This window comes from Trematomus bernacchii, unplaced genomic scaffold (genome assembly GCF_902827165.1).
Source record: "Trematomus bernacchii unplaced genomic scaffold, fTreBer1.1, whole genome shotgun sequence".
NCBI classification, from domain to species: Eukaryota; Metazoa; Chordata; class Actinopteri; order Perciformes; family Nototheniidae; genus Trematomus; species Trematomus bernacchii.
Window position 1 is genome coordinate 4,325,333 of NW_022987910.1, and position 25,931 is coordinate 4,351,263.

Sequence of the window (25,931 nt, forward strand, 5' to 3'; positions counted from 1 at the left end):
GGTTATAAAATCAAGATTCAACTCATTTGAACTGAGGAGCTATTAGCGCTCACACAGCAGTGAGGACACCAACAATTGCTTGTATTAATCATTTGACCATTTGCAATCAGGCTGCTCGGCTCGAGCCTACCACTTACTCAAGTTAATTAATAAAAACAATCCTTTCTTAATAGGGTAACACCAGATCTATATATTAATTTGATGAATTATGCATAAGAGCTGTAATTGTTTAGGGGAGGATTTTTAATTGGTGTGACTGTTCATTTTCATAGTTTTTCTAGTTTAGCTTCAGGGACAAAACGGGCAGAACTAATGTTGGTGGTAATATTTCTTTTCATTTGAAATACTTAATTACAAACAGATACGCACAAAGACGTACACACACACACACATTTCCCTGTTTGTGTTCCTATGTTTCCCTCAGTGTGAGCTGATATTGATCCCCCCATAAAACACAGTTAGATAGGGGTCCCAGAACTGGCTTAAAACAACTAATGACATCAGCACTGAAAATAAATCATTGATCGAGGGCATTATGGGAAATTACACTGCCCCCCAAACTGGATCAAAGTGAATGAAGTGGTTTAGCGGTGTTTCACTGGGGCTCTGCAGACGGGAGATGGGATTATCACCCCTGGACAAACAAGCACGCGCACGCACGCACACGCACACGCACACGCACACGCACACACACACACACACACACACACACACACACACACACACACACACACACACACACACACACACACACACACACACACACACACACACACACACACACACACACACACACACACACACACCTCATTAAGTCGATACACTCGTATGTTACAGGACTTATATGATGCAAACACTCTGTTGTTCACAGTTGCACATAAGACCATATGTGCAGACATTGGCTAACTTAAACCTCATTAGTACATTTGAAACCATAAAAACACTTCAAATCCTAAACTGTGTGTGTTTCACATGCTTCATAATAACTATTATTACAATAAAATGTTCAATAACTGTTCCAAAAAACAGGCCTAATGTGAGCGGGCCTCATGTCCAGGACCTGTGGAGGGGTCCAGTGGGAGAATGAATAAAAGAAAGGGGCCCCTGCTGGTTCATCTAGCCATCTATTGGTGCCCCGAGACCCCCTAATCTGTTTCCCCTGTCCCACCAGCCCCAGCACCGGCCCCTTAGGGCTCCCGACCTGCTGCTAGGGGACCCCTTCATGTGTAATTATCAGTTCCCAAGCTGCAACACACACACAAAAAATGGTTGTGCTTTTCAGAGAAATCTGGTTTACATGGCCTGCAGTTTTTCTCAAGATCAACTTAATAAAGAAATTAAGTGAATTTACAATGTACTAAGATGTTTCTGATCATTACTGTTGGTCTTATTTTAGCCACATAAAAATACATTTGATTGATGGTTATGCCTTCATTTAGCTGTAACTACCCAAATGTGATATTCAGGATGGATCTCTATTCATTAGCACTTGCACCAAAACAACAGCCAGCCGCAGAGCACTGAACACAACTGTTCCACTTTTGGGTTCAATGCCTTGTTTGAGCTTGCACGCGTGGAGATGATGGGGACTACTTTATGGGCGGTAGCATATCTTGGTAGAAAAATCACACCAACTATTTCTGGACAATGCCCAGCGTCAATGCAAGTAACCAAAGTCAATGCCAATTTCGCCTCAGTAAGCCAGAATGGGCTAAATAGAATTTGTAGGGAGGCTTTTGTTTTTGACAAATGACAACCAAGAAGGTAATTAAAGGTAGCTTGGCAATACCACTTACAAACAATACATTGCCATATCTTTAAAAAATGCCATAATAACCATCACCACCATCATCTTGGTTTAACTTTCAGAAGCATCTGTGTAACTTAACAAAACATAAAGCTTAAAGGTGGGGTAGGTAATTTTGGAGAAACCAGCTCGAGTGCGCTAGAATTTGAAAATACACAGCCGGAACAAATCTGCCACTTCCTTACAGAGCCCCTCCTCCAACACGCACGAACGCGCACATGACCAATGAGGGCACGAGATAAGTTTGTGCACAGATGGAAGGCTGACAGGCAGGTAGGCCATCCAGTTATTTTAGCCGGGCCGGCTAAAATGATTGGTCATGCTTTTTACAGTATTACGGCTTCCACAGATGACATTTTTTTATGGATTTGTTGTCAAAGCACTTAAGATATTCATTGCTATCGGGATGTTAAGAGCATTCCATGGAATATAACAAAAAGTGTATCTCGAGCCGGTTTCTCAAACTTACCTACCCCACCTTTAACTTCACTGAATTGCTCCTGGTAACACCATTATCGGTTAACAAAGAAACCTACAGGTACATCATTTCACCAGTTTCTTACGAAAAAAATACCTAAAACCCAGTCTTTACAAAGGCAGTGAGCAGCACTCACTGAGAAACAGCAAGATGCCACTTAGTACAAAGTTAGCTACATCAACTCCACTTGTACTTACATTGTGCCCCAATCTACTTACACGGGCAAATCCAGAGCTTACATTACACTGAAATAAGCAGCGGATATTGGCAGAATGGGCTTACCAAGGCATTGTTTTAGCTGGGTTTTTCAGAGGGAATTTTCTGGCCTACTAAAAATTGAGGACAAAAATAAAGTAGTTGTTGGCCCTCGTCTTCAGGAGAAGGAGTTCAGGGGGATTCAGGGGGGGTGTTAAGATGATTTGTAGGCCTTTTCTCCTATCAGATCATCTAAAATATGAGTGATTACACCGGTAATCAGCTGCAAGCCGACACTGGCACGGCCTGTGTTTAGGAGATAAAGGGCGAGAGACAGAGTTAAGAATGGAGAGAGAGACCTGAGAGAAAGACAACAGAAAGATGGAGGAGAGGAGGAAGAAGGTGGTGGATTATTTCTCAATATTGTCACATGCCAGGACGGCCATTCTCACTCTACTTCAGCTTTTCTCTCTCTCTATCCCATACACTTTCTTTCTATTCAGAGATCCATTTGTGCTTGGCCAAACAAATAGCTGACACTGCCTCATCAAAGCTTGGGATTGGCAGCCCGGGCCAAGTGGAGCTGTTGACAAGCGAGGGCAGTGAAAGCAGAGGAGGAGAGGAAAGAGCAAAACCGAAAGAGAGACAACAGAAATCCCTGCCGTAATTCCCCAAACTGTAATCCACTGAGTTTAATGGTGTGTGTGTATGTGTGTGTGTGTGGGGATTATACATTTATCATCAATGCTCATCCTTGCTCTCATACCGGTGTGTGCACGTGTGTGCGTGTGCGTGTGTGTGTGTGTGTGTGTGTGTGTGTGTGTGTGTGTGTGTGTGTGTGTGTGGAGTAAAGCCAGCTTGTATAGACGGCCCAACAATGCCGGCTGAGGGATTTAAACCCTCGCTCTCTATCATATAACCACATATCCTGGCCAATTCAGAAAACCACTAGCCTATTCACTGTGGCTGATCCTCCCGATTAGTCCTGATCTGGAGACACCCAACACACACACTCAGACTCTTCCCCTCACCTCTAACACTTATCAAACATGCAGTAGAATCGAGAATCCCCTTGTTACTGTGTCCCGCCGCATCTGTTTCTTACTGTTAGTAAACTGCTCCCAGCAGGAGTAATCAAGACCACCATAAGCCCTGTTGTCAGTACATAAAGTCTATCAACTCAAGGTTAAAGGTCATACCAAGTTCTGTAAAACCCTGGCAGGTTTAACCGCAGAATGAGGATTTAAAGGTTTGTCACCAATAGAGGTAAGATTACACGTTTAATTCGCCAGTGCAGCTCAACTGATCTAGGAGAGATTTCACGTAGATGTCGCATGCAGAGAGGTGTTTCCTGATTTGATATAAATGGTGGGGGGTCAGGGCAAATAACAGATACACCTGTGAGTACAACACGATACTGTCCTGGGTCAGACAGACGATGGCAGCAGGGAGTGGAGCAGCAAAGAGGACGGTGAATAAGTCCCTGAAAACCTGAAGACAATCGGGTTAACCCTTGCTTTATAAAGCCCTCGTTCTGTGCTTGTTTTTGGTTTATGACACTGGATCACTTGTTTATTTTGCCCCAGAGAAGTTTACTGATTTGTTTGACTGCCTCCAAACCTTTTTGGAGTAAAGCCATTTGATTTTGATCGACCGTCCCCTGTCTCCCTTGTAATGGTCGAATATGGTTTCATCTTCTTTTGAGTAAAGCAGACATAACAAACACATTTCAACAGCACTACAAACTACATCCTCAGAGATGTAGAAGTGAAATAAACCCTTCTCTCAAACAATGTCAACGCAAACCTGACATTGTACATTTCATTAAGTGTATTACAGGACTGATTCTGTTAGACAGCTAAGCTATTATAGATGTGCCTGATACACTCAGTGTACATTTTGTGGGAAAACAAACATTTCTTTCTGGAACAAAAACTCAAACCTCTGTGATTTGAATGCCTGAAGGCAGAAGGCCACTTAACCTTGAGACACTGATATGCAAGTGTTGCGTCTGACTGCAGTGATCATTTACAGGACTATGAATAATGAATACACATTGTTGTTTATACATGCATTTTTTTAGGATTAGGCTGCACCAGTCCGACAGTAGCACAATGTGTGAAAACACCTGTCCTTCATTTTAAATGAGGCTCCTGCCAACGCAGAAGGCTTAGGAAATAACAAATAGCCCAAACCTGGCTCAAAGAAGTTAAACCTGGCTCAACTTTAATCTCATTGCAACTGGACATTCCTGGTAGATGACTTTGTAACATGAGGCCCTATTTCTTACCTCTCTATTGCCATGACAAAATATATATTGCCAGAACAGTGAAATCCTGCCTTATGATACTATAAAAAGCTGATGTCTGAATAGACTTAATATTTAATCTATTTAAACTCATCTAAGCAGATCTATTGTATATATGTAAACAGGTTTTGCCACAAAACCGCAGGACCCCTAAAAGCGCAGCAGTTTTCAGTTTAAAAGGCCCCTTACTACTTTTGACTTGTTTATATTAAAGGGGACCTATCACGCAAAATGCACTTTTGTACGTGTTTTATACATGAATATGTGTCCCCGGTGTTCCAGGGAACTCACCAAGTGTCAGAAAACACAACCCTCTCTATTTTCCTCCATACCCAAATCTCTAAAAAAGGGGCTGCAACGGATCTGATAAAAACTGATCCAGATTTGAACACTGTCCTGACGTCAGGACGGTGGCGCTACGGCTATTGGGCCAACTCTCCACCTATCAGGAGGAGACAGCCACGGCCATTGCCGTTCGAAAGCGCTGGAGACGCTGTAGTACATATGCCAGGCCTGTAAGTGGCGCTGTAGTCTGCCACAAAAGCAGTGAAGAAGACTTGGTTACCATGGTTACCCTTCTGTTTATTCTCCGCTGTGGCTTTCTTTCTCCCTCCCCGAGGCAAGCGTTTGCTCCCGCTGCAATGCAATCCCTCCCCGTCGAGGCAAGCACTGTAATTCTCTCCAGTTAGTCCACCAGCAGATGACAAACACCCACCTCTCCGCCTCTTCCAAGGAACGAGGGGACCGTGCGGCAGAGTTTCAGTTTCAGTTTGTTTCGCCGGTCAAGATGTCCGTTAAAGTTTAAATCTTCCGGACAAAATTAGAAAAGTGCCGGTCAAAGGTCTTCTTTGTTATTTATTGAGCTTTAAAACAAATGAATAACGACTCTATATAATAAAACACGGAGATCTCTTTTTCTCCCCCTCTTCTGACAGCCCAGCAGCTGATCAGAGCACGGCTCACCTCTCCTGCAGGGGGGCGTGGTCAGCAGAATCAGACCCGTAGACAGCAAACAGCACATAGAGCGAAATGAGGCATGGCTAAAATGCATGATCTGTTTGGTATTTTGAAAACAGAAACGTATAAATATACATTATATAGGTATGGCCCTACAATATATCATTTAAATATAGCATGATAGGTTTCCTTTAAGTTTTACCATAAAAGGTTTTGATGTGACTGTACATGAATGAGTGCTGAACTGATCTTCAGAGGTCACAACTTGAAGAGAAGAAAAAACACATTTAAAGAACAAAATAGCTATTAATCACAAAATGCTGTGAGGTTATTGATACCAACACATTGTACAAAATGATTATCCAGCAGTAAGCAAGACACGTTTCACTTATATTAATGATGAACTCTCTTCTTGAGATTGTATAAACTTGGAAACAAGGAGCTCAGCTCAATGGACGACCTATGGCCCTGACCTCTCAGGTATGCGATTGTCACCATTACCGCTAGGCTAAATGTGGAGCCGGTATCTGGCCTCTAGATAACAAAATTGTGTCCACAAAGCCGCAGATCAAGACAGGTTTATTCTGAGTATGAACAGCATGAATCTCTGCGCTGGAGTCTGCAGCCTGGATTGGCTTTGGCTTCACTCAATGGCTCTAAAAAGACATGAATCAAACTGAGAGAGACAGAGTAGCCAAGAAATAATGTTCAAGACATCAGAAAAACATACTTTCACCATCAGCAGACACAGGCCCGCACATCTTTCTTTTAAGCTGACACGCACTAATTCATGGTGCACGGACGATCACACAAAAGTACACTTACGGAACATGTGTCCTGCAGATGTAGTAGCTATGAAACAAGCCCTGTTCTGTGTGTGTATATGAGAGAGTGAGTGAGGGAAACATGGAGAGACAAGAAATACCTGAAGAATTCAAATATATGAGCAGAAGAAAGAAGGGAAATTAAATGAACATTAATTCTCCCACAGCAATTCCCTCTTCTCAGCAAGAGGAGATGAAAGAGGAGCAATGTACTTTCTGATATTTATTTCTCCTTAAACACACAGCTGGAGTTGTGACGGGGCCCGGGTGGGGAGGAGACGGGTACCCAGGGGCCCCTTATTGCCCGGTTTACTAATTAAGCAGAAATTTGCAAGATTGAGCCAATGGAGGATTAATTAACTGTTTATTTCTCTTCACTCCGCTATTGGAAACACTACGTTTGGGCTGAGGGATGCAGATGTAGAGAGAGGAAGAAAGAAAGCGTTGGGTGCGGCGTTTTGGACAAATCAGATGGGTGTTAATGTGTGTGTGCGTGTGGCCGACTGTAAATGATGTGGCAGTGCCGCCCTTTTGAATGAGCGGGGGTGGATGTCTCTGTCATCAGTCCCCTGCGCCACACAGAGGAGGGCTGTTTGAGTTGTTATGTCTGAGTGTGGACAGCACATGCAATGCCAAGACTGAATGAAAAGACATGAAGGGACACTGTAAGAGAGACGTTTGAAGACAGGGGACGTGAGCACTAAGAACAGTATGTGTTCGGAGGAAGTGACGACAGAAGTTCAGTCAATAGATAGAGATGAATTAGCTCTCTAGCGACACTAAACTACAGAAAACAGTTAAACATACAATGAAAGTATGAACGTTGGAGTTAATCATTGTTGGAATCTCCCTCTACGACAGACAAGGTAGTCAATGTGAATGTGAAATACTCAAAACAGTTATTAACAACACTAGTAACGTGTTATTAATCAGACTTAGGGAACCGTATAATATAAAAGTTTTTGTCTTAACTCCAGAGTCTGGATGTGAAACGTCTGTGTAATCTGCACAGCAGCTGCTCGCTGATAATTATAAATAAACAAACTTGCAATCCATGTTTTCTTTTCTCTCTTTGTTGTAATCAGATAAAACATACAATTAAATAATAATTTGAAACATGTGAAACTGTAAAAGTGGAGTTTCCCCTTGAAAAAATACAAAGTACCCACATTTCAGTGGCTTTGGGGTGTTGGCGCTCGTTGTAGCTATGAATGGAAAAGTGAGGATTTAATGCAAATTAAGTTAAGCGACATCTAGCCACTATGAAACATAGATTTTAACCGATAGCTTAACATCATTTGTTGACATTTTAGTAAATGATACCGGATTGACATGTTAAAACTGTAATTGAAGAAAAAACATATTGCCTAGGTTTGCCAGTTAGATGCCACCGCAGTAATAGCGACTTGTTCACTTTGCTTAAAAGCGCCATTATACTACGGTATAGTAACGAGAAACGTGGAGAAAGACTTGTAACAAATTAAGTACATTGAGACTGGGAGACAGAAGCATGTAAAATGAAGTAGAACAGAGAACTATTACGCTTTGTGTGTACTGTATGTGTGCATGTGTGTGTGTGAGTGTGTATGTGTATGTGACATTGTGTGTGTGTCTTGTTGTTAACAGAGCAATCTGTACGAAATTAGGACTCTATTAGTAGTTTGAAACAACTCATGACTTCCATCTGTTGCTGAGGCCTGGAACCTGAGATTGGAGACGACAGGTGTCTAAATGTTTATCAGCCGCGGTGCGTTTATTCCTGCGTCTCTGAGTTAGGAGGAAAAATGACCCACACTAATCTAATTCAAACTAACATTCACTTTGAAAGGTTGCCAGTGTGGCAGGAATAAAACACATGCTGTTCAAACCCATTGGACTCAGTTCAGCATATGGTTGGCATGTACAAGTTAACTCTTCCGTCCCATGAGAATACACACAAATGTAAACATGCTAATGCATCAATCTTACCTAACAAGGTCGTAAAATGCAACTAACACTTAAATAATCAGGGTGTTAAAAGTATGTTGACACCAAATTAATTCCGGATCTGAAATAAGTTACATGTTAATAATAAGTAATACGTTGGTCTGTAATAGCTTTTTCCAGTCAAAGGCCTCAGGACTATGTGGCTTCTATTAACACTCAATTGTATAGAGCAAAACAAGTAAAGAAGTGTGTAGCTGATTCAGTTTGAGTTTTAATATTGTGACATTGCAGTTAGTATTGAAATGTTAGCCACGTTGATGACTTACATAATCAATGTTTATTGAAGTAAAACAACTCCCCTTTGTAGTATAGATTAGATGCTTTATCAAAGAACCTCCTTGATAGCTCACCCTCACATGAAAGGTGTATGATGACTGAAAGCCTGAAACTTAAACTGGCCATTGTGATTTATCAGTTCTTCAGTTTTGAGGGATTGTTTTAGTTTTATAAAGCACTTCTCTATCCTGAGCTGTTTTTTTATTTGAAGACTTTTTCATTACATTTTAAAACCAGGTAAAGTCAGAACAGATAATGCAAAGTAGGAATACAGTAGGCTTAAAAAATGTCTCTGTATGGGTGAGCAAGTCTCTTCTCTGTCTCTTGAACTCCTAAATGCACGGAGACCATTTTCCTAAACCTTAAGCTCAATGGTTTTATGTTTTTATTTTTAATTCTACATTTATCTATCTGTCTTAGTCAATGATCTGCTTTGTTTTATTTAATGTGTACCTGTGAAGAAACAGCTGAAAGGCGTTAGAGAAATAAAGTTTACATTCCTACTTAGAAATCTTTGCACCAAAACTCAGAGTTGAAAGGGATCACACACTGTACACCAAATGTCCTCTTACAAAAATAGTGCTTTCTTAAAACGCTTGCATCTGTAAATCTTGTCAGTTAGTCTCTTATCTCATCTAACCCCCAGTAATAAAGGATTTTCTAGCTCACAAATCATCCTAGTGAGTGATGCAGTTTGGCTGCTAAATCAACTGGTCGCTAATGTTAAGACGTTGGCAAATGTTTAAAAATAGAAGATGGTGAATCATTTGATATAAAAACTAAATTAAACACAAGTTCAAAATAAACAAAGCAATACTGTAATGCGTCTTTCACTAAAGAAGTAAACACAACAATTAATTGTGCAAGCATTTAAGTAGACTGAAGAGAGAGCATTTGAGAGGAGAGGTGAATACATATGCCTTAATGCGTGCATATGTATAAATGTGTCTGTTGATTGTGTATATATAGGTATATACATATTTGCATACATATTTTTATATATATTTGTATTTTTTGTATTCGGGATTTTGGGAAACGGGATTATGATCTCTCTGTCTGTACACACAAACTGAAAGATTGACAATAAATTTGACTTTGACTTTTGATTTAATGACTGAAGAACAGTTAATGTTGGAGTGAAGCTTGGCATGATTAAACTGGTCTTGAGTCAGGACTTTAAACATTAATGGCCACCTACAATTTTCTTATTTCTCACCATCTAAAATTATTGTATCAGTATCTGCTGTAAAAATATCAGCCTGCGCCATAGAAAATCTCCCATTTACCGTTATCACAATCTTCATCTGCCTTGCCAACAGGTTAACCCTTCCCTTTACCTAACCTGTAAATCAGCCCCATCTCCCCCCTGGGGGAAGCAATCGCTCACTGTTGAGATATTCTACACAGATTTGTTGCCAATTTCTTGCTTTCCAGTGGAAAAGTAAATGTAATAATGAGGGGGGAGAAATTCATTAAACATGTGTATGAAATACTTTTCAAGTGCGAGCGGAAGATTCATTGGGATGTTCATACGGTGCATAATCATGCCTCCGTCTGCTCAGCCTGCAATGGCATAAAACATTTAATCTCGGAAGAACACTTTCTGTCGCTTTCTCTCTCTGTTTGGACCCTCTAAGAACCCCCACCTCACCTCCCCCCCTTTCCTCCCCCTTGCTATCTTCTTCTCTCTCTCTCTCTCTGTGTGACTGCCAGAAACCACAATCATAAAATTATTAAAATGCTGTTTGGCTGCCATTAATCAGTGGTGGTGATAAATCCTTGTGTAGGAAGTGACAGAGCATTAGTCACATACCTCTTGGCCTCAACAGACAGAGAATAATGAGCCACGAGCCGGACCGGGTCAATCATAAACTCATCAAATGCGTCATTTAATTTCTTCATTTAGACAAACACAATTTGTTTATGGGAAAGATATCAGGTGTTGTGGAATGAGAAACGGCGCTGAAACGCTGGTACATTAATCAGGGCTTGATTACACGCGACTCTGCGGTTGTTTATCCTAATTTCATTCATTTCCATCAACAAAGCAAACACAGACGAACACAGCCATTAGTGATGGTTGGGGATGGCACAATTACAGCCTCGTATTAAATAAAGTGATGATGAATGGTCCAATACAAACTAAAACAAAGGGGTTTTTATTACTTCAATTCCATCCCAGCCCTTGCCTTCCTGTGTGTGTCTGTGCAGCCTCGCTGGTGTGAAAGGAGAGAAGAAGAAGACGACGTTTCAACTTTACAACTACAAGGCTGATGAGATAAAAATAAAAATAACATCTCAGATAAGTATTGACTCCTTTGAAATGGCAGTTGTTTATATATAATAGCAAAAGGCAGCCTTGTACATGAAAACTTTGGTTAGAGTTACATTTCTAATTGAAATCAGTGGGTGAGCTTGTTAGAAAAAGCTGCTAAACCCTGAGAAAGTAACACATAAAACTAGAAATATACAGCAAAGTCTGTTTTTTTTTGATCATGTAAAGCTTCAAGAAGCTAACCAGTATGTTTGTAGCTTGTTGATGCAGTTCAGCAGCCAGGCTAAAGAACTGCACGCCGGGGTATCTGCCTTTTTCTACTCGCTGCTGACTTTTAGCCATAACAACATCCAACATCGCCTCAAATAGAGCTGTAAAATTAACGATGTCTAATCGCATAATGTGCCCAAGTTCCTTCTTATAGCTTCGAATGCAGTACGTACAGGGAACCTTAAAGACATAGCTTGGATTGTTTGAAGTAAGATTTTATAAAAAGTACTTATACATAATCAGTTTTTAAAAACAAACAGAAGATGACTCAGGAAACACTCACTGTTTAAAGAAACAGACAAGAGTTTGGGAATGGAAACAAATCAGTATACTGCTGTGGGCAGCTTCAACTAGGTTGTTAGCCACGTCAAAGAAAAGACAATCTATAGGACTACTTTTAATGCTTTCACTTGCTATCACAAAGCACCTTTGAATAGAAAAGGATGCCTTATTAACAGTATTAGTGACTGCTGTTTTAAGAATGCAGTAAATGGTGCTTATTTACTCCATATTTACACCTAACTTACAAATAACAATTCACTTCTTGCACAAGGACACTATCATGCTGTTAGGAGGACCTGGGAATCAAACCGCCAACCTTGCAGGTTCCTGAGCTACTAACCCCCCCCACCCACTGTGCTATTAAATTAAGCGACATCTATTTTTTCAAGTGAAGCACCGCAAGCAATCACAGGTGTCGTGGCCACATCATTCATCCTGTGTGTCTGCTCCTCCATCTGCCATTGCCTCTGAGTCAATCATGCATGGATGGAGCACAACAGCTGAGCAGAACATTAAGATGTCATGAGGCAAAATGGTTCAAAGTGATTGTTATACCAAGACTTTATCAGCCGAGTGTTGAATATAATGATAAAACAAAACAAAAAATAGGTAAACAGAATGTTTCAGTGTCAAAGTCTTGATAATTCATTTGTAGACAAAGTGTTCAAACAAGCCTTGGAGTTGTGGCTGTTGCCCTTTAAAGTAATACAACCATCAGTTGAATCACCTAAAGAGCATTCAGAAGAATCCAGCGTGATGAGTGTACTGAGGCCAAGGTTGCTCATCCTCATCCATCTGTAACAGGAACACCACACAGCCATCCATCCATTTTCTATACCTGCTTATTTCTATTCAGGGTCGCTGGGTGGTGGCGGGGGGGGTCTCGGCCCAGCCTGCACTGGGTGAAAGGCAGGGACATAAGTTGCCAATACACTTACAGCACATAAAAGACATTCACACCTACGAGCAATTTCAAATTCATCTCGCCTGAAAGAAAATTCCACATTGGTGATCTCCATTAAACAAATATATAATAGATATTTTGACACCAGTGGAGATTTCCAATGTATCCTACCAAAAAGGTTTTTATATTTGAAATGACATCACTGTGCTGAAATCTGTTTTCACTTTAAAGTGGACCTATCATGCTATATTATAATAATATAGTGTAGGACCATACCTATATAAGGCATATTTATACTTTTTTTTTTTCAAAATACCAAACAGATCATGCATTTTAGCCATGCCCCATTTCGCTCAAATTGCACTTTTTTACCCCTGTTTTTGCAAGGGCTGATTCTGTGAGAACAGCACCATCTACAGGCCTGGCAATTGCCGTGTCTGTCTCCTCCTGATTGGTGAAGTTGGCCCAATAGCCGTAGCGCCACCGTCCTGACGTCAGGACAGTGTTCAAATCTGGATCAGTTTTTATCAGATCCGTTGCAGCCCCTTTTTTAGAGATTTGGGTATGGAGGAAAATAGAGAGGGTTGTGTTTTCTGACACTTGGTGAGTTCCCTGGAACACCGGGGACACATATTCATGTTTAAAAGACGTACAAAAGTGCATTTTGCATGATAGGTCCCCTTTAACATTAAAAGGTGTGTATCTGTTGAGTGTAAAACAATCAACATTAAATATACTCAGTTCAACGTTGTAATGATACAATAAAAACACGAAATATTCCAATGTGTTTTGAAAGAGAATGCTACAGAAGCTCTCGAAAATTCACTGATTTTAATCATGATTAACAACCGTGACACCATGATATTAGGCAAATTGCAATGATTGCAAGAATAATGTGTCAGAGGGTAGAAATAATTACAAATCATGAAGACAGGAATGCACAGGTTTACACTTTGCTGCAATCCATTAATGTTTATTCCAGGGCCAATCAGACAGCCACATCCATTTAACCACCGCTGAAACATTTACAAAAAATGTTCACTTAAATTCCCTCGCAAAGGCGCCAAAGCAACAACATATTTCGACCTTCCACATGGTGAGAATTAATAATGCTGTTGTTAGCAGAATACACTCTCTTAACTCTCTGCCTCTCATCTCTCTCACTCTGCATTCTTTGCATTTAGCCTCCCCCCCCTCTACAGCCCTGAGCGGCTGCCAGCGGTCCAAGGTAATTAAATTACTTAGCAAAGTTTACTTAACAGTAAATGGTTAGCAAAATTTAAGGTGATTGCAAATTTGCTTTCATTCCACTTTAATGGCTGGCCTGTTTAAGGCTCGTCTGCAAATAATTAGCACATACATTTGCATCAAAATCGTTTATACCATATGTTGCAAAATTATGGAAAGCAGCAAATTAAAAATATTCTTTTTCTGTTATGGAAATGTCTACATGTAGAGAGGAGAGAGAGAGGGGATGGGAGGAGGGAAAGATATCACCATGTGTCTCCAAACATCCACAACAAGGAGGAGAGAAAGAGGAGGGAGGAGGAAGGAGGGCATTTAAATGATTCCGTTTGGATTTGAACATACTCATAACAGGCTTTTTCAAGAGCTCACCAGATGCTGTTTGAAATCTGCCCACAGAAGAAAAACAAAGCTTTCCCAATCTCTCACTCTCTTTCTCACACAAACAGAATCAGAGAACTTCCTCTAAGTGGCTCTCTTTAGTACAGTATATATTGTTCACTAATGGCAGCTACACACTTTCAAAGTTGTCTGCTGGCTGTGCTTATCACATTACCCCACAGTCTGCCATACACATATAAAATGCAGATGCTTTTCGCACATTACACTAAATGAATGTGGAACGTTCCTATGCGAAGGAATGCAAACTGACGGGGTCAAGTTCCTACATTTGACTAAAGGAGAGTTGGAGGTAAACAGATCATTTTGAAATAAACGCACTTGGCTGCCTGAGCATGAACTTCATTTCAATCAATTTGCCTCCATTATTTGGATCAAAACACATCAATGAGCCTTTCTAATAGTCTTGTTTGATGATGATGATCACAGATATATTCCCCTCGCCCCTTATCTTGGACTCTCATTGGCCTGAGTTTGTCTGTAATTGAAGATCAAAAAAACGTTTAACATTAGCGGATTTGGAAAAAGGTTGAGATCAGGAATCATGAAGTGTAAACTCACTATAACACAAGGCAATGCTTGCCGTATGACCTTAGAGTGTTAGTCGATTATCAAAATAGCTGACCATTAATTTTCTGTTGACCTGCTTATCGGTTAATCAACAAATTGTTTCAGCTGTAATTGATTTCCTTATTTTAATAAGGGCCGCAACTAACACTTTCTGTCATCAGTAATTAATCAAATCGGTCGTAGTTGACATAATACACTTCTCGTGAGGGGTATCACAAGCTTGCTATAGCAAAGAGAAAACCAGGGCGCAGCAGGACCTGCGTTTATTATACCCATAAAACAAACCAAAAATCAATTGAACATAAAACTGTGATCCATGCAGTCCTGAGGTCGATCACTCTGCCCCGCCCATTGACAGACACCTTTGAACTGGAAGGCTTATTTCTAACTGAAATGAACGAAATACATTTGTAGGTGCAGCTGACCACAGAGAGCCATATTAAACACATCCTTTCTTAAGCATCAAATGCACATTTTAAAGCGTAAATAGACTCCTTTTGAGAGGGTCAGAGCAACAGCTCGAGGCACAGCGCTCCTACTATGAGGTATGGCTCTAACTGAGCTCACCTAACCCTTCCATCCATCCGTCCTCCCCTCTCCTCTGGAGGTCAGCACGTCTGCCACCGGTGTCAATCTGCCACTAAGTGAGCAGCAGGGGCTGTTTGATAAAAGCTTATTCAGGTATTTGGGTTCTGTGTAAGTAACTGGAGGCCTCTCTCTCTCTCTCTCTCTCCCTCTCTCTTGCTCTTTCTCTAAGACATAATTACGACTGTTGACTGGAACAGTGAGGTAATGGCACATAAATCCAGCTGATCAATGGTTACGGAGACTAAATTACAGGACATCCCTGCACCATTATCCTCCATACAGACAACAGGAGACACATTCCTGCACAGATGCAGAGGGGATTTCTGTTGCTGCAATTGTTTCGTTTATTTGAATATGTTGGAAGCTGGGCCGGTAAATGTCTGGCTTTGTGCTAGGATATTTAACAGGAAAAAAAGGAAATCATGATGAATGTATCAAACTAAATCTCTCCGATTCAGCTAACCTGGAAGCATCTCTGATAATTTTGTAAGTTGAAGCTTTAAACTGATGTTTAAAAAGTGCTGCAGGGTAAACATTAGCAAATGTTCTCTATGGAGCAGGCTGTTTTAATCATTAAACTTCATGATAAGCTGTTTAATTCACAACCCCCTTTTTTTCTGCTATTTCTGATCTTTGACTCAACCTTCGTTAAATCAGTAAATCCAGATTCAACAGCAGTTTTAATGCAAGAAAAAGCAGAATGAAGAAACTCTTTAACATCACAACAAAATAACCAAATTCTTTTTAAAAGGTGTCATCAAGTTGTGTACCATGTTTTGGCTCAAAAATACCCTTTTCGCATTACAGCAAAACACTTATTTTCAGTTCAAACTGCTCAAAGTGACGTTTTGCTTTTGTTAAAATAACACCTTCAGCTAAGAGAACATGTGGTTAGAAGTTATTACTGGGTAATTCCCGCATGTCTTACAGAGAAACCCCCTTTTGTAATGAGGGTCTCCACTGACTGGCGTTTCTGACAATCACGTTAGTCTCGTCACACAAAAAGTGCTGCTGCGCCCAGAGTGACGGTGATATGATGAAGATGGATAATGTGTGATAACTGTTATTAACTGCACAACAAATCCTGGGCTGCATACCAGCGACGACGGCTAAATCTTAGGGAGATAATGATCAAAGTACAGCATTGGCAGAGAGAAAATTGGAAGAATGAGAAAGGTGGAAAACAAGTTTATGGAGGAAAAATAATATGCAGACTTTGCCAAGGAAAAAAAGAAGGAGACCTAGGCGCTGTTTAGAGCTGGGCCGGGGTCTCCGTCTCCCCATCCCCGTCACCTCTTATCCTGGCAGAACAAAGGGCGGCAGCCTCCTAAATGTGGCGCATTAGCCCTTTAGTTCCAGAGGGGGTAAGGTGACACCCTCCATGTATGTGGTCTGTTCAGCACACATCTGTCAGGGCCTAAGGGGGTGGGCTGAGGCGGTGGGAGGGATACTGGAAGCACAAGGAAGACGGAGGAAAGAAGCGGAGACCTCGAGAGAAAGGGTGTGTGTGAGTTTCTTCAGGACCCCTGGTGTGACAGAGAAGCCTAATACCCCGTATTTACTGTGGAAGAATTAGTCCTATCGCATGATGCTGCTAAGCTCGGCTGGTCCCCCCCCTCGCTTCTTTATGTCTGATACTCGATCAGAGAGCAGATATAAACACAAACGTACAGACACAAACAAGAGAGACATACTCCTACAGACCTGCTTATTACATTAGGTGTTGCTAATACACTTGTTCGTTATGAGAACATCCTGAGCAGTTCACAGATGTCCCTCATTCAAATGATTTTTTATCGAAATTGGCTGATATTGATTTTGAATTTTATATTTTTGAATTTTCTTGAACTTCAGGATTTTCTTGTTTCTGGTTTTACATCAGCATATGTGGACCTTTCAAATTGTATTAATGTAATTAAACACAATTTCATATGTACATTTAATTCTCAGAAAATCTAATCCAATATACTACTTCAGCATCACAGGGCTTCATTTTGGACTCTATTTAGACTTCTAGCAGAAAAGATATACCCCCCAGGAACTGCAGTAGACACTATTGTTATGAACCAAATAATACATTGCTCAATATTATTAAAATCATAAATGAGAAAACTTCTCCCTGACAACTTCAGCCAGGTGCCAAACTTGGACAAACCAATAGGGGAAGTTAATTCAGAAGAGTGAAGCCCTGCCAAGTTCAAGCTTCTGATGAGGTCTAAAGGATTGTTTGTTTTGCTGCTGTCAAAGGTTCAAATGGGGAGAAGACGGAGGTTTTGATGACCCCTGGCCCTCAGGTCCTTAGTGGGTGTTCTGCAAACACTCCCTATTGACGTGTGGATAAGAAGAGGCCCGCTGCCGCACACAGTGCTTCTGCTCATTTGGGTGGAAATGGACACCGCTCTGAAAAGAGCTAAGAACCGGGCAAGTGGCAGAAAGGAAAGAGTATAATGCATATGTAAGGGTGTCATGGGTGCTGTGTGTGTGTGTGAGTGTGAGTGTGAGTGTGAGTGTGTGTGTGTGTGTGTGTGTGTGTGTGTGTGTGTGGATCTGAAGTATAAACATGAATTGAAGTTCTTGGGAGTGCTTTGCTTTTAAATGTAGAAAGACTACTTCAGTAGGCCACCCTATATGTATATTTATGGTGTATGTAGAGAGCAGGCACTGATAAATCACACACTGAGGGTGCCAGTTAGCATATTTCTTCTTATTGCTATGAAGTTAACTTGATATATACATCTATATATATATATACTGTCAAACTCTATCCACCTGAACTTCCTTGACCTGTGCAGGACGTGTTATGAAACATAATGTAATGTTTCCCTGCAAGTTGGTCACTGCAGCCAGTGATACAAAGGCTAATGACCATCTTTGAAAATCAACTACTTCAGATGAGTTATTACCATTATTCAGGAATCAATTTGTATTTCAAATCAATGTATCCTATGTTTGTTCATAGGCACATTATGACAATATGACATATTTTATTCAATTCATAATAGTTATTAAAGGTACAAATATTGACGAGCAAGTGATCTTATTATTGATGAATTAGCAAGTGCGTTTCTTGGAAATATGGTGTGTAGTGTGTGTTGGTGTGAGTGTGTGTAAGTGTGTAATATGTAGGCCATGCAGGAAGTGACCCATAAACATATCCATCCAGCTCTTTCATTGGGGGCCAGTGTTGCCCTCCTCCTCTCACCTCCTCATCCCGCTCCACACACACACACACACACACACTCTCTCAAAGCCCCTAGTGAGCGCTAAGCAGGCCAGCGGGCCAGCCGAGGGGGCTCATTACAGGTCCACAGAGCCCCCCAACACAAAGGCCTGAGCCGCTTTAGCCATGGGATGATCTGCTCTCTACTGACTAGAGAGAGTCCATAGACGGACAAAAGGAGGGAGGGAGGGAGGGAGGGGATGGGAGAGAAAGAGGTGGAGGAGAGCAGAGAAGAGGAGAGGAGAGCCACGGGCTTTAAGGATGTCAGGAGTCCCCGAGAGAGAAAGCCTGGCGGGCGCTCAGAGAGGAACGGAGGGAAGGAGGAGGAGGAGGAGGCTTAAGCTCCACGGCTACGTCAGGACATTAACATTCACACAAACTCCCAACATCTGCTGCTTCCTTCTCGCCCTCCATCCCTCCCTATATCCCTATCTCCCTCCGTCCACTAACAACACCGGAACAAAGACGGTGAAACAGAGAGTGATGAGAGAAAAGGAAATGAAGAGAAGGAAAAGACATGCGAGATGAATTTATGAAATGTGACATCGCAGCCGCCGCAGGGTCAGAGGACTTGAGAAAAAATATCTCAGTAATAATTTCTGTCACACAAACATGATTCAAATTACTGAGGGCAATCAATGGTTAATTACAAAACAGAGGAAATTAAATAAACATGGGTGGAATAAAATAACAAATCAGGCCAGGTTACAAATATAAACTGCTTTATCTCTCGAAATCTGTTGTCAATTTGTTTTTTTACTGTAGATCGTTATGAGCGATATGATCACAGGCACCCCAAGGCCTGGAACGGGCCAAAATGGGCTTTCTGGTGGAGACAATCTTTGAGTGAGCCATAAACCTGTTCTTTTGGAAGCTTCCAGGAGAGAGAGGAAAACCAGAGACATGAGAGTGCATTAAAGCCTCTCCTCTAGTCCCGTGTCTGGCCCTGGGCCTGTGTCTGCGCCAGTCTGGCCCAGTGCACTCAGAGCCACATGCTCAATTTTATGATGCTCCACCACCATTAGTGCAACATTAGCCTTGAGGTGGCAGGGCAGGGCAGGGAGTGCGCGATATACAAGAGAGAACATAAGTGAGCAAGGGAAAACAGAAGTCAAATTATTCCCCAGTCCACAAACTATGTGGAGTGAATTCAAAGTGTGATGAAGTAAGATTTGCTTCACAAAGTTCAAAATCAGGGAAATCACAGAGAGGGATTGTAGCGTTGTTCCGGGGCCTACAGTAAGGCTGAACAAGTCTTAAGTGAGGTAAGTGTGTGGCTGCTGGGTGCTTTATAGATGATGTATAGTTGCTTGGTATATTTCCTGTGGTGAAATTAGAGCCCTGTTCACAAGTGCTGGGCCAGTGTGTGTGTGTGTGTGTGTGTGTGTGTGTGTGTGTGTGTGTGTGTGTGTGTGTGTGTGTATGACTGTAAACATGAAGACATCTTTCTCCACAGTCAATCTCTGCCTGTCACATCTGGCTCGCAACCCTACCCTTCGAATACACACTGGAATATATACACCGCGTGCATGGTGACATGTATGACTTATGTACTGGGAGGAGTGTTTGAAATTAAGCTGCAGTGAATACGGGCCCAGAAGCACTCAGAGCGGAGAGCAGGAGAGTGAGTATGCATTTGTCTGTGTGTGTGAGGTTTTGGTAGTGTGTGAGTGTGTGTGTGGGGAGGGGTGATATGAGTCTACAGTATGTATGGGAGAACAAGTACCAAACCCGTCCTGGACCAGAGTGAAGTGCGGATATACGAGACTGTGGCTCATTTACAACTCAGGATAGGAAAATCTGTGTTGAGCTGCTAAATATACTGTAGCGACACTTTTTTTTTTAATTCCCCTGATATGAAATATGTACATCTTTATATCGACATATGTATTTCTAAAGTGGCTTAACAATAGGGTTGTTCTTTTTCAAACAGTCACAAGGTTTGTCACCATTATGTTTTAACAAATTAGTGTAGGCCTTGTTACTCTGCTGCTTCCACAAACCTGTCGTCTATATGCAAAAAGTAAATAATGTCCAGTCAGAATAAGACGTACTATATCTCCAAACATATTGGAATAATTACACTTTCTCTTCCCTGCTCCTTTCCACCATGGGCTATCCATGTGCTCAAAGTGTACATGTTTACCATGAGTGGAACAAATACAAAAGAAAGAAGAAAGAAAACTGAATAGCCCAAGGGTGAAATAACAGAGCTATGTTTACAAATGACGGCGGATGTAGTTGAGCAAATTGATGTGCGACATTAGTGTGACAACCCTGGAGTCACACCACTATCATGGCTTATTGACAGAAAAGTGATTCAGCACAATGAGGTGGACCACAGACCGAGTCTACTCTTAAAAACATGTTCACACACTGCCTTTAGGTAAGCATCTCTGAGTGAGTGGGTGAATACAACTGGCAAGTGGGAGAGCAAAGCAACCACTCCAACCCTTTATACAAAATGCCAGTGAAGAGAAACAGAATAATAATCCACATACCTGCAGCCTCTAGGACCATGTGCATTCGGACTTTAGCCTGTTCTGATGGAGTCTGTAGAAGAACAACAGACATATTAACAACAGAAGAAAATGAGTCAACAATAATAATGTGATATTGAGTTTCTCATTCTTCCGAGGAAACTACAGAATATACTTTTGAGCTGGTCTCAGCATGTTGCTTGAGGGCACATTAAGCAGAACAGACACTGGTTAAAACAAAAGGCTTTCATATGGACGACCGACCTGGTTATGAGAGCTGCAAAGTTTAGTTGATCTAAAGAAAAATAATCACCAACTTTTTTGGAAATTGATAACTGTTTGAAGGAATTGTACAAAAGATAGGTTTTTCTCTGGCTCGAAATGTTCGAATATAGAGATTTTATACTAATTTTTCATACTTTTGAGAATATGAATAATTGATTAAATAGTTATCAGATTAATCAATAGTTAGGGTAATTTTTTTGTTGCAGCCCTTATCTTTACTAAACCACCCGTCTGCCTGGGATATCACGTAGCCCAGTGCATAGTGTAACTGCAACCCTCACACTGACACAACTTTGTCCATGTAATGTAGCTGTGATACTGTTGTGTCCCTTGAAACATATTGTACCCCTGATAATCTTTAACTGCAACCATTAGAGAAAAATGTTCCCCTTAAACTGTCCTCACAGAGCACCAAGGGACAACTTCACCAATCTACCAGTCTAATCATCTGTATGAAAAAAGAAACAACCCTGCTGGTGAAAAACAGAAAGCAACAACATCTCACACACACCAGGGAGAATCAATGAGGGAGAGATGAAGAGAAATTTAGAGACAAAGAGGGAGAGTGAGAGGAGAAGAGAGAAAACAAAAGCTGCTGTAACAAGTCTTTGGAGAGTTGGATAAGAGGGCACAGAGAGCACATTTTACAAAGATCACAGCCAAAGACTCAACATATTCCCCATCCCATCATGTGTGTGTGTGCTCGTGTGTGTGTGTGTGTGTGTGTGTGTGTATCAGAAACGCTTAGCGGGCATGTTCAGGGGGGAGGGTCTTGTGATTTGACAGCTGTATTGGGAGGCGCAGCCCTTTTTCCTGACATGCCCTCAAAAGGGTCTTGCTGTAATTCCAATATCACTGCTATTAGATTTGAGGGTCTTAATTGTCAAGGAAGAATGATGGCTACGACAGGGCGCCGAGCTGTAAAAGGCGAGCGCGCTGTAGATTGCGCTCGGATGTTTTTCCGGAGTTGCCGTGGCACAGCGGCCCTCGTTACCATGCAGCGGTTGGGACTGTGTGTAGGATTAGAGAGAAATTAAATGCTAATGGGGATGGGATCTGAATTCTCTGCCTGGGAGCATCATTTAGACGACAGGGCCGGGGCGTCGCTGACAGGCAGCGCTTCTTCCACCTCCTCCTCCTCCTCCACAGACAACCCTGCTTTTCCTCCCACCATTCCCTCTCCTATAGCTTCCCCCACCCCACCCACAGCAAAAAAAACTGATTTATCAGACTGTAAACTTGTCACTTTGTAAAAATGTCACTACTCGGTGGCAGCCAGGGAAATATAATGACCCCCTTTAATGTAGCGATGTCAGGGTGCTGTATCCTAGATGGAAGGCACATCAAGGCACTGCAGACAGACTGACAAACACTTAATGCAACATGGATGTGTGTGCGCATGAGTGTGGGTGTGTGGGTAGGTGTGTGTGTGTGTGTGTGTGTGTGTGTGTGTGTCCTGTAGCAGGTGAAAAAGAGCACCCCGCTCACACTGACTGGCGCTGCTCGACAGCTGAAATTACTAATCACTATTTTGCCGAAGAAGAAGTATAACACTTGAGGCCTTCACCCACACACACACGAACACACACACACTTTCTATTACCCCTCAAGTGATGAGGGCAAAATTCTGTCATTTTCTGGCACCTTCTTTAAAGCAAAATAAAGGATTACATGCCATGAAATAAAAAATCTGAGAAGGATGGTTACATGGTACAAGGCTTATCCTGCTGGACAATGAGAGCGATACAGGAATCAGTCTCGGTGCAACCAGTCGTGTAAAGCAACAACGCATCACATCGTAACTAACCTGATCACTGTGTGCTGCGCAATCATCTTAGTTACAGTTTATTACGACGCCCCCTCAGTAATTACATTAGCATTTGTTTACATTGGCCTTAAGGCATGTGTAAGTCAATGTATCCTCACACACACTCACACATACACAGTCCTCCGAGCTGTGGGTAATACAACACTAAAGGACACAGGAGAGAAAACTGCTGCCGTGTTCTCTGTCACTGTGGAAACTTTTGAGCAACTTACTGTTGCAGTGATCTCCCATTACCCTTTCAATTTAAAAACACATTTTTTACATCCTTGATTTGCAATGGTCACATATGTGGAACATGCCTAACAGTTTTAGTTGAGAGTATCACAGAAGTTATCTGCCATGTCGGTTTGCGTCACTGTTTAAATAAATGCAGAGAAAAAAAGAGTAAAGGACAAATGAGGACAAACAAGTGTTTCCTGCCTGAAGAACTACATAAATGCTGATGCAGGATAATTAATACCAATGATCAAGTAATGTAAAGGTTACTCAAAAGTCAACTAACCTAACAACATAATGGTACAGAACACACACACACACACTGCATGGTTATTTTTTCCGACTAACTCTCTATTTTTCTCTCTAATTCACACACACGCATGCCCACTTCCTCTGTGTGTAATTCATTAGTAAACAATAAAAAGGCGTTAATTGTGCTCCCCAGAGGCAGATCTGTGTTCCCCCCACTGGGAAAAAGGCACCCGCTGCATCTGAAGTGGCTTCGCCCCTCAATTAGAACTGCGCCTTTCCGACTCACACAAACAAACATGAGACACAGAGGAAAAGGAGTGTGTGTTTGTTTGTGTGTGTTTGTGTTGTAAATAAGCAGCGGCTTCTTAAAAGGGGTTTTAGATTATCACACTGTGAGGAGAGGGGAAACAGGCAGAGGGGAACAAAAGATAAGACAGACAGCTGACAAAGTTACTTTTGTTTTCTTCAGAGCTCAGTATATATAGTAGACAAAAAGAGTCAGAGTGTGAAGAAGAGGGATGTGAGGAAGAAATGAAAACACGACAGAGGAAGAATAGAGACACAGAGGGTATGAATGTGAGAGAGAATCAGACATGGCAAGGAGGTTCTAGAAAGAAGAAATGTAAGACTTTTATTCTTACGTCACTTATATAGTCATTTACTGAACGTATACCCTGTTACTCTGTTAACCTGAAGTCAGTACTAAGTTCTATACAATTCCTGTCAATTTACTGTTTTGTTCAAGGTCATTATGACATGCAGACAGAGAGCTCTACTTCAAACCAGGAGTCATCAAACCAAGGTGGATGCATTAGCTTTTAAAAAGCAGTTGAGCTGCAAAAAATGTTTAATTATGAGAATAACAACTTATACTTTAAGACAATATTACCTGGATGGAATTCAGTGTTGCCCTCAGTTTAACAAAAGTAGTAAAACAAATATTTTTTTGTGTAAAGAAGTTTGGAAGAAGTTCAAATCCTGCTTTTCATTTCCTCAACATCTGACCAATCGATGTAATCTTCTAATAAGGACTTTGGAAGGAGCATATCCTACATCAATCTTATATCTGTTAAATGTTATACCTAACAATATATAGTATTTCAGTGTAATGGTCCCATGCTTTGATATTGTATTTCTCTTGTGGCGTGTGAAACTTAGCCATGCATGTATTATCAACACCATAAAGTAGGCAATGCATTTTCCTCACTCTCTTTCGATGTGTAAATGAACACCTCTTTCCAAGTAGCTGTCATAAAAGAATCTGCGATCATTGGGATAATTTTGCCGTCACTGACACCCACACCCGTTAAACTCTGTCTGACTCTTGCCCTGAATGTGACAGGAAGTCCTGTATGCTCATGGTAGGCCTCCAACTGGTTCCCTTACCTCAGCACAGCGACGACAGACACACTGAGACACGCTTAGCTGAGCCTAAGTGCCCAGCGCCTGTCCCATTAGTAAAAAATAAACACGTCCCATTAGAAAAATAAATAACACTCTCTCGGCTTGGTAAAAACAATGCCACGCAGTGTATAATGAGGCAGCGCTGCCGCATGCAGGAAGTTTCATCTATTTGTAGTCATGCTCTGGTCCAAGGCACCATTATCTTTATCTTTGGGCTTGAGGGCGAGCAGACAAAGCTTAGTGTGGGTCAGCAAACGAATAAATGCCTGTTAGAGAAAGGTCAGAAAGGCCAAATATGGACATATGCTGGTCAGACTACTTTCTCACCAAATGATTTACACCCATCAGTGAACCAAAACAACAAGAATCAATTCATGACTGAGCAAAAAGAGTCAAGACATAATACTTTTTCAGTCATTCTACAAACACATTGAGTTCCAGGCTCAGGTGAGAAACTGAGGAAGTAAGCAGGAGACCAAGGGGAGAGGGCGGGACAATAAGACAATGAAGAGTTTCAGAGATACTGTAGTTCAGAGACTCAGAGCACCGTAGGTCGCCCTCATAACAACTTAGGCTGAAGGTTCACAGACAGTGAACTCATCTGCTAGGCTGCTCCGAGGAGTCACGCCAGTGCAGCTTTTAACAAATCATTTTAAAGATAACTAAAGATAATATATAGCCGGTGTAGATAAGCTTATTTTATTTATGCTATATGAGGGGAGCATTTTAACCATAAATAAGTTATGTAGTGTAGTGGAGGATACTCAAACACATTAATATTTATTTGGACATACTTAGCCACATATCACTACAGAGTATACATTAAAAAGATAACATAATTAATCTTATGCTGAGATAAGCCAAATGCAATCTCTTATGTAA

General features: G+C 41.4%; 1 protein-coding gene across 2 annotated transcripts in view; it reads right to left on the bottom strand.

Annotated features, from left to right (window-relative positions):
* rsrc1 (arginine/serine-rich coiled-coil 1) overlaps window positions 1-25,931 on the bottom strand; it is a 112,941-nt gene that overhangs the window by 35,460 nt on the left and 51,550 nt on the right. For both annotated transcript variants that reach the window (XM_034115082.1, XM_034115083.1), the window contains exon 6: window positions 21,086-21,137. In XM_034115082.1, the coding sequence (XP_033970973.1) occupies window positions 21,086-21,137 (52 nt within the window). The remainder of the gene's footprint in view (window positions 1-21,085; window positions 21,138-25,931) is intronic.